The following is a 14,958-nucleotide window of genomic DNA, read 5'->3' as shown; positions in this document are numbered from 1 at the left end:
TAGAGCCTGTCCCAACATGCAGCAGGTGAAGGTGGTATACTGTACACCCTGGATGGGACACTGGTCTCTCGCAGGGCACACACAGACACAGACACACGCACACCTGGGACCAGTGTTCCCAGAAGACAATTAATCTACAAGTGTGTTTTTGAATTGTGGGAAGAAACCAGAGCACCCACATGAGCATGAGGAGAACATAGAAACTCCACACAGATAGTACCCCAGGTCCAGAATTGAAACCAGGGCAGCAGCACTGTGAGGCAGTAATGCTAACAGCAGCATTTAAGAAAATTTGCCATTCAAATGTTTTGCAAGCACATACCAATGTGATTTCTGTAAAAGCAGAACAGAGGATGGTGATTCAAAGCATAAACATAATGTGAAATACAAGAAGCTAAAAATAATGAAAAGTACCTAGTGAGTGTCAATACAACAATACTGCTACTGTTTTTATAACCTGAGGATTGAAACAATGTGAAATCCTTAATAAAGGAAACTTAAACGTCAATTTGAGTAAACTTTGAATATACAGTATTTCAACAAGTGAAAAGGCTCAAATTGGTAAATAGATATACTGTAGCAAAACAGACCTATCAGATATGAGGGAAAAGTAAGTTCTGTACAATTATTGTATACTAAAATGCTCAACAATTGAAGAGCTCTCATAAAAGAACACATACTGTATACCACTGACATTTCTGTAATACTATATTTATTGCATTATCACAACATAATGTAGTTCATATACAATTTGTAAAGCAATGAAATTATAATGGATTCACACATCGATTTCATAAGAACATTAGAAAGATTACAAATGAGATGAGGCCATTCATCTTGTCCAGCCCATTTTGTAGATAGTAGCTAATTAACCCAAGGGTCTCATACAGCCATTTCTTGAAGGAGTGAGGGTATCGGCTCAGGAATATGGCTGGGAAGCCTTTCCCACGCACACCCACAACTGTTTGGGTTAAGACGTGTCTCCTGTTCTCAGTTTGAAATGTATTTAGGGCCAGCAGCCATATTACCCTGCAGCTCACAACTGACAACCCACTGAAGCTAAGCAGGTGTGAGCCTAGTCAGTACCTGGATGGGAGACCTCCTGGGAAAAACTAAGGTTGCTGCTGGAAGAGGTGTTAGTGGGGCCAGCAGGGGGCGCTCACCCTGTGGTCTATGTGGGTCCTAATGCCCCAGTATAGTGATGGGGACACTGTACTGTAAGCAGGCGCCGTCCTTCGGATAAGATGTAAAACCGAGGTCCTGACTCTCTGTGGTCATTAAAAATCCCAGGGCGCTTCTTGAAAATTTCCAATTGGCCCTTACCAATCATGGCCTCCTAATAATCCCCCTCTAATGAATTGGCTACATTACTCTGCTCTCCTCCCCACTGATAGCTGATGTGTGGTGAGCGTTCTGGCGCACTATGGCTGCCGTCGCATCATCCAGGTGGATGCTGCACATTTATTACCTGTAAAGTGCTTTGAGTGGAGTGTCCAGAAAAGTGCTATATAAGTGTAAGCAATTATTATTATTATTATTATTATTATTATTATTATTATTTCCATATACTGTAGTTCCCACTTGTGTCCTCTGGTTCTTGTTTAACTTTTCATGTTGTACTGTTCTGAAGACGTTCACTGGTTGGACTTAGTCAGTGCCTTTGATTTAGAATACAGGATCAGGTCACTTTCTGATACAAGGACAGTCTTCTGTGTGCAGGAATAAAAAGGTCCAGCTTTTTCATCCTGTCAGTGTATAACAGTAGTTGCTCATCCAATTTGTATGAATGGGGGCTTATGAACAATATGTACAAAACTGATTGAGGTAAAACATGCATACCCATACTAGAGGAAGCTTAGGGTAACTACTCAGTGCACGTTGATGTTGGCATTGCACCTACAGTAATAGCTCTTTCAATCCAGAGTCAGTGTTGGAGTCATCTACAGGAGGTGCATGCCTTGGCTATTTGTTGAGAATTTATAAAGAGGTGTTGCCAGTTGTCAGCTGAATGCCCCAAGAGATCTCCAGATGCAACTGCCTGGTTACAAGAAAATCTAATGCAGTTATCACTTAAATATAATCATAAATAAACACAGCTGTGAGTACTGTATATAACCCCATGCTTTCTGAGGTGAAAAATATAAATCAACTTAGATATCATTAGATACAATGCATACTTTAAAACAGAGCTCTATACATCCAGAATTTGAGAATACTGAAGTATTTAAAACAATATTATTGTTACTATTTAATTATAGTATAATAAAAGGGTTTCAATTAAATGCATAGATAACAAGTAAACAAAGATTTAAAGAACTTTTGCTTCACATGGCAAAAATTCATTTGGCCTGGAGTTTAAGCAATTTTTAATGTATCAGTAAATAAATCGTTTCAAGAAACCTTGAAGTTCTCCTTTCTCTCTGAAACGTATTAATTTACATTAACCTCTGTATATTTCTGAGCTCATGCATCATAAAACACATCAAGATACCAAAAGCAATGCTCCTATTTTCTGTTCTTGCTTTGTGAGCACTACTGTCATTTACTGTTGAAGATTACTGCTCTTTGTGCAAATGAACAAGTCTGTATTTACAAGTCAGATTTTCATTGTTAACAGTGCTTGTGAAAGAAGAATGACACTGTCAAAAAAAGCCAAAAGCCTTGAAGACAATGGACAGATTATGTACAGAATTACACTTTTAAACATACACATGTTTCTTCACATACTGTATGAAATCAAAATGGAAAATTAGGCGAAAAATGTGTATTGCAAGATATTATTAAGTAGTTAAAGGGTATAAAATACCGATGTGTTTTGGCATATAAATGTATTATGAATTGATTTGGCCGATTATATTTTTTTTCAAACAAAGTATTGTACCTTCATATCCATTTACATTGTAAATCTGGGCATTAGGTGAGGTACTGTAGCTTCTTCAGGGATACAAAAATAGTATTCCTATCTGGAATATGAGCCCACAGTTTCCAGTTATAAGTCCAGAGTTCTGTATCACTGTAGCACACTGCTGTGTACAGTACTGTATGTCTGCAGTAGTTTATAATGTTAACAGGTTACAGGAGTAACTTATCATGTTAAAAGCTTCAGTTCTGTACAGTATATGTGCAGAATGCAAAAACAAATTTGTTTTATAACATTCAAGACATAGAAAGGTACTCTCTATGAATCGGAATATGTGCAGAATCAAGGTGAAAATGTTAGTATATACACCATATACTACCATATACTGTACCACATTATACCTCTCTCAACGCATGGGTTAGTAAACTCCAATTTTAGATGTATGAATTTGTCATGTTCAGACCAATATGCAGTATTTTTTGACAGCTTGCTCTAATCAGTTTTTTAATAATTTAATAATTGCACATATTTAATGCAATTATAATTCACTTTTTTTAATCTTTTAATCATTAAATGCATTAAATGCTCCAGACTGTTGATGCTAGTGGCCAAGGTATTTACATTTTGGAAAATACATTTCTGTAGATACTGTATATATACAGGATAGAATTTCTTTTTTATATTTAACCCTCAATTTTGTTTTTTAAAGGATCAATTCTGTCAGTGCAAAATGTGTCCCACACAAAAGTCCAACCAAGAGTAAAGATCACAAAGGTTTATATTAGATCTACTGTAAATCCTCATTTCCAACTAATTTCCATAATCAGAATGTTAGATAACCTAATGGTTTCTCACTCATTATATCTATTGTATACTGTATTTTTGAATATGCAAATCCACAATTTCACAGCCATGAATAACTATTATAGTTCCCAAAGTGGAACAATACTTCAAAATGTAACAGAGTCTGAGAGATCCTCTTTCTGGCGTGCTTAACATACAGTACATACAGTGTTATGGCTTTGTTGTGGGTATGTTTTTCAAAAATTAGAATACACCTTAATCATGAAGTCATTTTTGTATTCCTTTTTAATACTTATGTCAGTTCTGCATTGCTTTTGATTAACTTTCTTCAAAAGTACTGTATATCACTGATGATTTGAGGGCTACATTCCTAAATGTTTTTCTAATATACTGTATTTTGTTGTTTTATTTATACTAAAACATGATTTTTTTCCAACATTTATTTTTAAATGGTGTCATACTGTATTTAAAATGTCTAATTTTTTATGTCTACATAAGGTACTCAGAATTAATTCTGTGAGATTCTCACTTTTAAAATCTTATGAAGGAAACCAAATACAGTAGCTTAGATGATCTGAAAGCCTTCCTCTTGTTTTTTAAACTTAAATATAATGCATAAAAATAAGAACTGATTCCTTCAGTGAGTGAGAATTTTGCCTGTCTCTCTCTCTCTTTTTTTTTTATGGCATCGCAGTATAAAACACACAGGACGTTTCCACCACAAACAGGACATTGCAAAAGCAAATTGTTTTTCCAGGAGCAAAGTTAGTCATTGTTTTCAATACTTTTCGTTCTTCTCTGAAGTGACTAAAACATCATTATTTACACAATCATTAAGTATTGTGACTGTATATGTACTGTATTAATTGAAAAGCATTTAAATACCTGTGTTAAACAGAGGACACAAGTAAAAACTATATGGAACCAAACTAGGAGCAACTTATTTTCCCAATGAGTTGTGGCAGTATGGAACAAGCTACCAGTCATGTTGTTGAAGCCAATACCCTTGTTTCTTTCAAGTAAATGGGGAGTTTGATCCTTGGATCAATTAGATATTAACTACTAAACTGACTAGATAAATTGAATTATGTCCTCTTATTTGTAGCCATTAGTATGTACATTTTCATTGTGGGATAACACAAAGAAAACCAACAATAAATGAAAAAGTGTGCATACTGTACCATTTGAGAAAATGTAATGTGCATATACTTTTAAACTTTTCAGAAAAAGAATTATGTGATTTGATACGTTTATTATATGTCAAAAAATGCATTTTACTGTATTGTTTTGAATACTTGAATCAAATTCCAAATCAAAGTTTGCCATTATTTTATTTTTGTCCAAGATTGTGCAAATCTTTGTTCATGATAATACAGTAGATATATAGTTGAAGTGTGTGGAAAGTATTGTGTGGTCTCATTTGTGTTTTCACCAAATCAAAGAAGTTATCTAAGAAAAATAAATGTGTAGTTTAAAAGTGGGTGAAAACTTATCCTGCACTGAATAAACTATGAGTTTGTATTGCCTTCTTGGTTTTATTAAAAAAAACTGTTATTTTGCAACACACTTAAATGCTGAAGAAAATCGATAAAAAATGGCAGTGCTGCTAAGTAATAAATGATTTTCCTTTCTGGAAGAGTTGCTGGGAGGTGAAGGTTAATCGATAAGGCGAGTGTGCCGTGACATCATCTGTTGCCATGGTACCCAGACCAAGCAGATGTCTGATATCTACAATGAAGAGGTTGCTATGCCTTAAGATTATCACTGGGTGTTGTTTACCTTTTTGTTTTTAGCAGTACATAAGTGGGTTTAGGGTCTGACAGTTTAAATACAAGACATTCTATGTGAGTGCTAGATATTCTCTGATGATAGGAGATATCCCAACATTTTACAAATTAATGATGTGATCATCTAAAACTGAAACTGCATATACTTAACATTTTGGTGATTAAATCTACAGTGCTGCTGACATTTTCCGGTAAATTAATTTCAACCTCAGTGGAGATTTATTCTGTCCATCATTGTGTGGAAGGTCATTTATTAGACGTGGCAATTAGTCAATCCTAAAACTCAAAATGCTGGGTTTATACTTGCAGTACAAACAGCTTATTTTTTCAGAAAAAAGAAAATCAAGAAAGAATTGTGTAAGAGTCTACGCATTATCATCCTAGCTTAAATAAAACTTTAACATTTAAATTACATTTTCAATTGAATAATGGAATGAGTGTCAAAGGCATTGGTAAATTTTTTCTTCAATGTTTAGCCTTCCCGTGTGTGTACCTGTGGCCTTAAAACGTACCAGTTCCAAGAAAAACAGCTTAACTGCCCACGTCTCATTGATGTCCTTACGTGACAAAGATGAAGAAATTGAATTACTGTATCTAGGAGTAGACAATAGATACCAGTGCAGAATTAATATAAGAACATAAGGAGGGGCACGAACAAGAGGAGACCATTAAGCTCATCTAGCCTCTTTGAAGTTAGGAGCTTATTGATGTATGGACCCATTTTTAAAGTTTGGGTCATCATTTTAAAGTCATCTGCTTCGACAACACGGTTGGGCAACTTGTTGCAGATTCACATGGCCATTTGTGTGAAGAAGTGCCACCTGTTCAATGTAGTGTCCACTTGAGTCTTCTGGCTTTTGTTTAATGGCTTGTTCTGAAGACGTCCATGTTTATTCATTTGTAATACTCGTTCCAACCGTCTTCTGTGATCACAACTATAAAGGTGCAGTTCTTTCAACCTTTATATACTGTATGTCGCATTCGGTATCTACATAGATTTTTGCAACGTGAATTGAAGAATTGAGTTGGAATGAGAACAGGAACCAACTTTTCTATACAAAGGGCTGTAGGTGTCTGGAACTGGCTATGCTGTGTAAGCCAATTCCAAATGAAAAAGAGATCTGAGATCCTCAGACTAATAAGCCACTTATAAGTCACAAGCAATCCAATGAACCCTCCTCTTATTTCCAGTCTTCATATGTTCTTATGTTCTTGTTTTATGTATTCACACTATAGGTGTATTCATTCAATACTGTACATTTCAACTTGATGTCCAGTTTAAAAAAAATTAATACTTATGTACAGTATATTCTGAATGTATTTAATATAATCACGATATAGAGATTTGGATACTTCGATATCATAACCATATGTTTTTATATAATCAGTGTGTCACACTGTAGATTGCTCATCTTGTGCTGTTTACATTATCATGTCTATGTTCTCTAACATTAATATTAATAACATCAATAGTTATAATGGCTATGAATGTACTTCCTCATATTAACACAGAGGACCTGCACAACTGTTAATGTTTTTTGCATTTATTCAAAGTTCATCCTTTGTTTTGCTGTCTCATTTCCAAAGACTTCTCGGAAAATTGCAGTCAAACCAAATCTGTTTCTTTCACTGTATTAAAATAAATAAAATATTTAAATACAGTGAAATCTGGAAAGCTGTCAAAAATAGGTATAGGTTTGTTCATCTGAAGGTGATGCCATAAAGGACATATTAATTTTAATTTGTTATCTGTTGTGATGATACAGGACATTTCATTTGTAAAAATTGCTCCTGACACATTGATTAGTCAATTTGTTTGTTATGTTTAATAGTTAATTCTTCCAAATGTGTAAGGATTTTTCCTTATTATACCTGATTATGCAGTAATGTCCTGTAACTCCTTTTTTTACCTACTGTACATATATCAAGGGTTTATACAGTACTGTACAGTATATAGAGGTATGAGTTTTATATACATATAAACATATACAGTAGCTATAATTCAATTTCACTAGGAATTACAAAAGCCAAGAATTACTTTTACTTAATAAATATATATATAGGAAAAAAAGAAGCAGTGGCTCTTTGGCTAAGGATCTGCGCCTGTGGCTGGAATGTTGTCAGTTCAAATCCCGCGGCCAGCAGAGAAATCCTACTCCATTGGGCCCCTGAGCAAGGCCCTTAACCCCAACTGCTCCAGGGGCACTGTATAATGGCTGACCCTGTGCTCTGACCCCAAGCTTCTCTCTCTGTCTGTGTGTCTCATGGAGAGCAAGCTGGGGAATGTGAAAAAGACAAAGTCCTAATGCAAGAAATTGTATATGGCCAATAAAGTGATCTTATCTTTACTGAAAGGCTTATGGAGTGTTTAGTCAAAATTTGGCTTCATCCACTTGGATGAGGGCTAACCTCCTGACCACAGGACAAGGAGGCTAGGGCACCTTGCAGAGTGAGGAGTGACCAAAGGGCAGCTGTACAGGTGGAGATAGGGTGGAGGTGAGATGCAAAAGGATGTACAGTACAGTATATGAGGAAATAACATCGGGAGTGATTGCTAATTGTTGACAGCCAAGTCTGATTGAACTTGGTTGTTGTCATCCCTAGCAAACCTTCGTTATAAAACTCCATATTATATAATGAAATCAGGGATGTGTGTGTAAAGGGCTTATGATGGAAGTATTTCCATATACAGTAAAAATTAGGAAAAATCAAAAGGAACGTCATCAAAAGAAACTGAAACTAATAACTGTTTCCATAAATGGTTTGTAAGAGTACCTACAGAGGTAATCCCTGTATTGATCTTGTCCAGGGATCGTGGATCCAAAGAGCCAGAGTGTATTCCGGTTTCCTAACAAGCCTAAAATAGCAGCACCAGAGGACATGAAGAAGTTCTGATCCAATTAAGTAATTAATAATAAAATATGCTGGTTTGAAGTATATTTTGAAACCGTACAGGCTAAGTCCAATAATGGTACTACAAGCGCTTAAGATCTTCAGGACCCGATGGTATCCTACCACTTGTACTTACTGTAGATAAGATGTTATTGCAGTTGCTTAAGGCCAATATTTATCAGTCATTGATTTAAAATTTGTTGTTCATAAAAAGATAAAACTGAAACAAGTAATTATAGTCTAATAAGTAAGATTATGGAAATGATAATTAGATGTAAATTAGAGGATTGTCTAAGAAAAGGTAGCTTTTGCTTAAATAACTTGTTCTAGTCCGTTAAAGCTATAGACTTTCCATGAAGTTCATTATAAAGATTACTTATCACATTTAAGGCAGAAAACTCTCCAGGTAAAGCTTGTGTTTTGATTGAAAACTGCTGATGACAAAAACAGAACAGATGTGGGGGAAATGCTCAAAATGAGGTGATGTACTGTAATAAGAGGGGTGCCACAGGGATCTGTTTTAGGAGCACTGCTATATTGTAATGATGTAAATTATCTAGATTCTGATATAGTTAAGTGTAGTACAAGGTAGTGATATTTGCAGTAAAAAACTAAATAGATTTGGACAGCAGAACAGATGCTGCAAAAGATGTTTAAACTGTAAGAACAAAATAAAGAAAGGTTGTAATTGAGAGGGAGACATTTGACATTTGATCCACCTACAGTACCATTTAGTTGCTAGTTTCTAATTTGATCCAAAGATCTTACCCAGCTGTTTCGTGAAAGAAGCCAGGGTATCAATTATAAGAACAACTATGAGACCTGATTCAAGTATTTAAAATAGTCAAAGGCAAATTGATTGACAGATTGACAACCCAATGGATTTCATTAGAATCCATAATGATACAGGGATGAGGCGACAGAAATGGAAGCAGCGGGAAATTGCTTTTAAAACTGAAAAACAGGGAGCTGTTGAAGCTGATAACCTGGCTTGTTTCAAGAAACACATGGATGAGATCCACAGATCAATTAGATACTTGGAATCAGCTAGGTGAGCTTAACTGTCTCCTCTTGTTTGGAATCTTTATTATGATCAGTTCAATAGCACAACTAATATTTATAGCAATAATAATACTGTACATCTGCTGTGTTTTTTAACATAATACATAGTATTTTTGTTTTTTATATTCATCTCTAACCCAAAGCACAACATCTGATCTTTCCCTTCTCCTCAGTTCTACTACAGTACTTCCAATTTTAAGGACTCATCCTTTTCTGGAAAGTAGACATTTGGTTAGATTACAAAGATTGAGGAAACAGTATTTGACTCTCTGTACATTATTTTAATGAGAAATATGGTGAACAATGACTTGAAGATAGTTTTTTTTTCCTCTTAACATTTACTTACAATACATGGATCACTCTAGTATGAAATTGTTACTATTGTCCTATGGCAACATATAACATTTGATTTTGAACTTTTAAGCAAATGTTTTCGACACACTTGGTAGTGACTCCCTTTCGGTTGCCATGGTGAATCTGATGTAAGAAAACAAAAAAAAAACTGTAATGTCACAGCAGGACTTCCTTTTCAGTTTTCTGTAAGTCTCTAATTACCATCACAGGTTTCAGTGCCAGCACAATATGTGTGATAATTATGTTAAAGACGCAAGAATACAGAACTCTCAAGTGTTGCTTATTGTTACTTTACCAATGATAGATGGAGGTCTATAATCACTGAAGTTGTTGCTATGCAGAAGCTTTTTTCTTTCCTGGATATTACAGGAAATTGCCTCTGATTTATTGGGAACCTTTATTAACTGTTTACCATAACAGACTCATTGCAAGATTTAACATTATTTTATTTATTTAGTTATTATCTTTTTAATTTCCCCTATATCCCTAATAAAAGTGTTGTGTGATAGTGCAGGGACATAAAATTAAATGTCTGAGTGCAATTATGGATTATGGAATAGAGATCTATGATTAAGAAAGGAATCCAAGGTAAAGGAAAATAAATGTACAGTAAGTGTACATGCAAACTTTATAGTAAGCTTTTATGAAGTATACAACACACTTCACTGTCCCTCCTTGCATATTGTATTAATGATATGTAATGATGTATGATTAGAATCAAGGAAAGAATGTTAAAAGGTCATTCATTTTATAAGATCCTGATTTTGTAGATTGTCACCACAACTGGATTATAACAGATCATCCAGCGTATTAAATAAAATTTAAATAAAAAAAACTATAGTATTGCTACTGTATAGTACAATCAGTTCATTTTTGTGTTCTGATTTCCCCACTTCATATATTTTAAGCAACTAGTACAATCATTACTGTCGGTTGTTGGAAATGTCTTTCTCCAATCAAGCACATTTAGTAAGAAATAAAGGCTTCCAGCACATTTTGACAATGTTTATTGTATTCTCACCCATTTAAGACAAAGAACACTACAAGCAATGTAAATGAGATAGAATGTTTTGGGACCAAAAAAAGAACAGAAACTCTTTCTCCAAAATGTGCCATGTGCAAGACCTCTTTCCCTACATTCAAACTTAAATGTAAAACATTATACAGTTCCGGAAGGTAAACACTTGTTATTGTCATGGAGTTTTTCTATGGTTCAGGATAAAATAACTTTTTAAAATAATTGGATGAAGGGGTTAAGGGCATGCAATGGACCAAAAGTATGACCCCTGTAAAGCTATTGCCTTGAATATGTTTCTTTAGTGTTTCAGTCAGGCTGATGGATATCTTCCCTTGGACTGATGGAGATGTCTGTTTCAGGACAATGTGTGTGCGGTCAGTGCACATGCTTCCCACCGGGCGACCCAAGAGTTCAGGGAAAGAACTGCGAGTGTGATGACCGACAGTGTGAGGACGTCAACGGGGAAATCTGTGGGGGTAAGCCTTGGTTTTCAACATTTAACAGCATGCGCCTTACTGTCACAGTTTGTGATGTGAATATTGTGACACTTAAATGTGCAGGGAATGCCATGAAAGAGCAGCTGTCTGGATTTTCAACTATGACAAACTAATTTTTTTACAAATGTGCAGTAAAATGGTCTTGGAAAGAATCCACACACCACACATATAAGGCATACCTTGTTTTCACCAAATACAATTATTTTCAGAATTTTAAGGAAAGATACTGTATGAGCAAAATGAAGTGTAAAGACATTTTGCAGCCCTCCTTTGAAAGTTAGTGCACAGTGGTTTTGTAGTTTTGAAAGAAAATGATATTTTCTCATTTTTAAACTTTGAATTTCTGAATTAAAAGCAGTATGTTATGCAAAAAACGAATACAGTACGTGAATGCAAAAAACAATGCTGTAAACCAGTTTGCCAACTACCAGTACTTCCAGACTTCAGTAGTAATTATACCTGTGAAGTCCATTTCAGTCATAATTGTACTGGTGAAGTCCATTTCAGTGGTAAGTATTCTGGTATACTCCTCTGCAGTAGTGATTATATTAGTGAAGTCCACTTCAATAATAATTATACTGTTGAAGTTGACTTCAGTAGTAATTATGTGATGTACAGTACTTCACTTCAGTAGTAATTATATCTGTCTTGAATCTGTCTTTGACTGTTTTATTTATTCCCAAAGAGATTAAACTTTGGAAACTTTGAAAAAGAAAATATGAAAGAAAAAATCTTCAATTGAATAACCAGTATATTACTTACTGGTTGCCCCAACACCAAGAAAGGCCATGCAGTGTTCGGTCAAGTAAGGCTGGAGCATTTAAAGTGTGTATACAGTCCACATAAAAGTAATGAGTTACACCACCAAAGCTGCATTACTGAACTAAACTTAAATTTGTTACATCCACATTAGAGGAAAGTTTCTAAATATGTGCAAAGAACTCTACTTAGATTTTAATTTGCTGAAACAATTAAACATTGGAGCAGTAATTGCGAGAGTCTTTGACAACTGTCAAAAATCAATCAAACAAATTAACATACAGTTTCACACACGGATTCTAAATATACAATATACAATTTATTGATACAGCACCTAAACATGCATAACAAACCATCAAAAGTGGTACAATATAATTTGTGAACCATTCTGCTATTATACAATTAGTTGATCTTTCACTCATTCTCATTACAATGAGAAGAAATAAGAACATTAAAATTTAACAGTATATTGTATAATTGTCTACCTTGTAGATTATATTTGTCTCTCCCACTTATATTTTCAAAGACAAGTAAGTCTACATTTACTAGCATGAACTTAACTTTATATTTATTGTTGAGAGAGAGCTCTTGATCTCTCAAGAATCATAATATGAATATGAAAGTTTTATACTCAAATATTCATTAAACAAACATTTCTTGATGCGTTTGAACAGTGAGGATGGAAGTATGGCTGGGTTCTCACAATGGTTTCTTTGACTGCTTGCTCTGTGCTGGGAGTGTCGCTGTGCAGAGAGAAAAGAGAGGAGAGCTTTCCCTAATGATGCTGAGGACTGCTCTGCAAGCAAATGAACATCTTTCTGAACTCGGCTCTTTAAAACAGTCTGTGCACAGTCATTTGTTTGGGTCTGGCCACAAGTAAGATGTGTTGGAGGAACTTGGTTCTTCTTGACTATAGCATTACACTGAATATTCTTGGAAGGGAGATAGCAGACTAAGGGATACAAAGCTGCACCATACTGTATATCATCAGGGTGTTTCAGAATTAGCACAGCTTTCCAATGTCCTTCTCTGTATTACAGACCACTTATCAGAGGGACCATTTTTAACTGTAGTCCTTTGCTTTTACACAGAAGCACAGGCTGCTTGGCCAAGGAAACTGTTATTGGAAATCTTTAATAACGCATAATTCTTGCAGCTATGCTTTATATGGAAATAAATTGTAATAACATTGTGTTTCCTAGTAAATGTGTTGTAGTAAGATCTGAGAAGAAAAAAATCTTGAATATGTCTGAACCATACAAAATCTGCAGGCATACCTGAAAATAATGTCCAAGGCTATATAGGTTATTTCACTCACTACATGAGCTTTTCAGCTTCTGCTTCTACACGGCTGTTCACTAGGAACATCTCACAAGTCCTTCACGGACACTACATAAAGTACTGTACATAAAGTTATTATTTTCTTCAAAATGACCAATAACTCACGAAAATAATTGCTGTAAATGGGAGTATTTTGTTAAACTTGAAAAGAGCAACATACAATTATGCGCTATTCTCCAAGTGCAATTTAATGTGAACACATGCTGTTTGAAAATACATCCTTTCGTTGGTACGCACCCAGTTAGAATTTCATCAGCCATTGCCTTTGCACAAAAACCTGGCTCTTCTGCTGTTACTGCATAGAACCGTCTGTTGTTTTGTTTCTTTCTTGCTCTTGGCAAAGTTTAATTTGTCAAACCGAATTTAATTTTGTAAACAATAACATCCTGCAGGTATGCGGCTTAGCTCTGGTAGCGTCTGCTGTCCAGTCAGGTTTGAACAGGAGAAGCATGCTCTGTGTTAACTTCAAATCACACTTCAGGCTCCAAAGTCACTTTTCAGAGACACGTTGTCTTCTGCCACATTGATGGGTCTAAAATCAGAAAGTTCAGTCAGAAGGATTTCTGTGGACTGCAGAAATATATGTGACAAGTGTTAATACAGTCTTGGCCTGAGACTTTGGGCAGATTGCTCTAATCACAGTTAACATGCCTTTCATTTTTACTTCATCCCTGGAGATGTAGCTTTCAGCCTGGAGAACTAAAAAAAAATAATGCTCAGTTTTTCTGTCTTGATTTTTTTGTGCATTGTAAACAACCCCTGCTGTCAGCTCTGCTAATTTAAAGTGTCATTTTCTTGCTGTTATTTTTGAAGGTTACAGTATATGTTGTTTATTTTCGGGAACCGCTTTGGAGGGGGGAGCTCAAGGGTCCTTTTGATTCATTATAGATTTACTGCATTGCCTGTTTTTTTTCTCATTTCATTATTTTAATTGTGATCTCTTGGAAATCCCTGCAGTTCATATTCTTATAGCCATTTCTGTAGTTCATATCAAAAAGTACTTGGTAAAATCATATTCACAAACGACTGCAACCGCCTTCATTTTCTGAATGTGCTTGCTTTTTGAATAGCTCTGTCCTTTTGTAATGTCTTCTCTACAGCAATTTGGAGGAGCACATACTGTAAATAGGAGATAGTCTTAAATAATTACAAAATCTTCATATGTCATCTGCTACCATTTTTCAGATTTAGTAAGACTGAAAATAAGAGCATTTTGATGAGTGTTTGAAAAAGTCTTATTCAATATTATTTTCCTGTATACACACATAAATTCACACTCACAAAACTGCAATTTGCAATGCTGTTTTAAGGGATTTTTAAGGCTTTTTTGTCTGAGGGAGATGTGTATACTTTATACCAATTGTGTGATAACATTGTTACAGCTTTAGATGACTAGGAAGTGTGTCTTCAAGTTTAAATAAAGTTTGTGACACTTGGCAGAGTCAACACTTCTAACTTCAAAGCAGAGAGTTTGATTGCTGAGGTCTGGGGGGGTCCCTTCAGCAAAAGCAATTGTAAAGTTTACCTTAGTATACTTATGTAGATTGTTGGTTAATGATCGTCAATGAGCCATACAGAAACACA

The 14,958-nt window shown here is 35.1% G+C and overlaps 1 protein-coding gene across 3 annotated transcripts in view; it reads left to right on the top strand.

The window, feature by feature from the left end:
- The window catches only part of itgbl1 (integrin, beta-like 1), a 106,468-nt gene that overhangs the window by 58,725 nt on the left and 32,785 nt on the right, over nt 1-14,958 (top strand). For all 3 annotated transcript variants that reach the window (XM_015363460.2, XM_006638900.3, XM_015363459.2), the window contains exon 8: nt 11,137-11,253. In XM_015363460.2, the coding sequence (XP_015218946.1) occupies nt 11,137-11,253 (117 nt within the window). The remainder of the gene's footprint in view (nt 1-11,136; nt 11,254-14,958) is intronic.

The sequence above is a fragment of the Lepisosteus oculatus genome, chromosome 15 (genome assembly GCF_040954835.1).
Source record: "Lepisosteus oculatus isolate fLepOcu1 chromosome 15, fLepOcu1.hap2, whole genome shotgun sequence".
Taxonomy (NCBI): Eukaryota; Metazoa; Chordata; class Actinopteri; order Semionotiformes; family Lepisosteidae; genus Lepisosteus; species Lepisosteus oculatus.
Note: the sequence above shows the minus strand (reverse complement) of the source record. Positions and strands in the feature narration are given on the sequence as shown.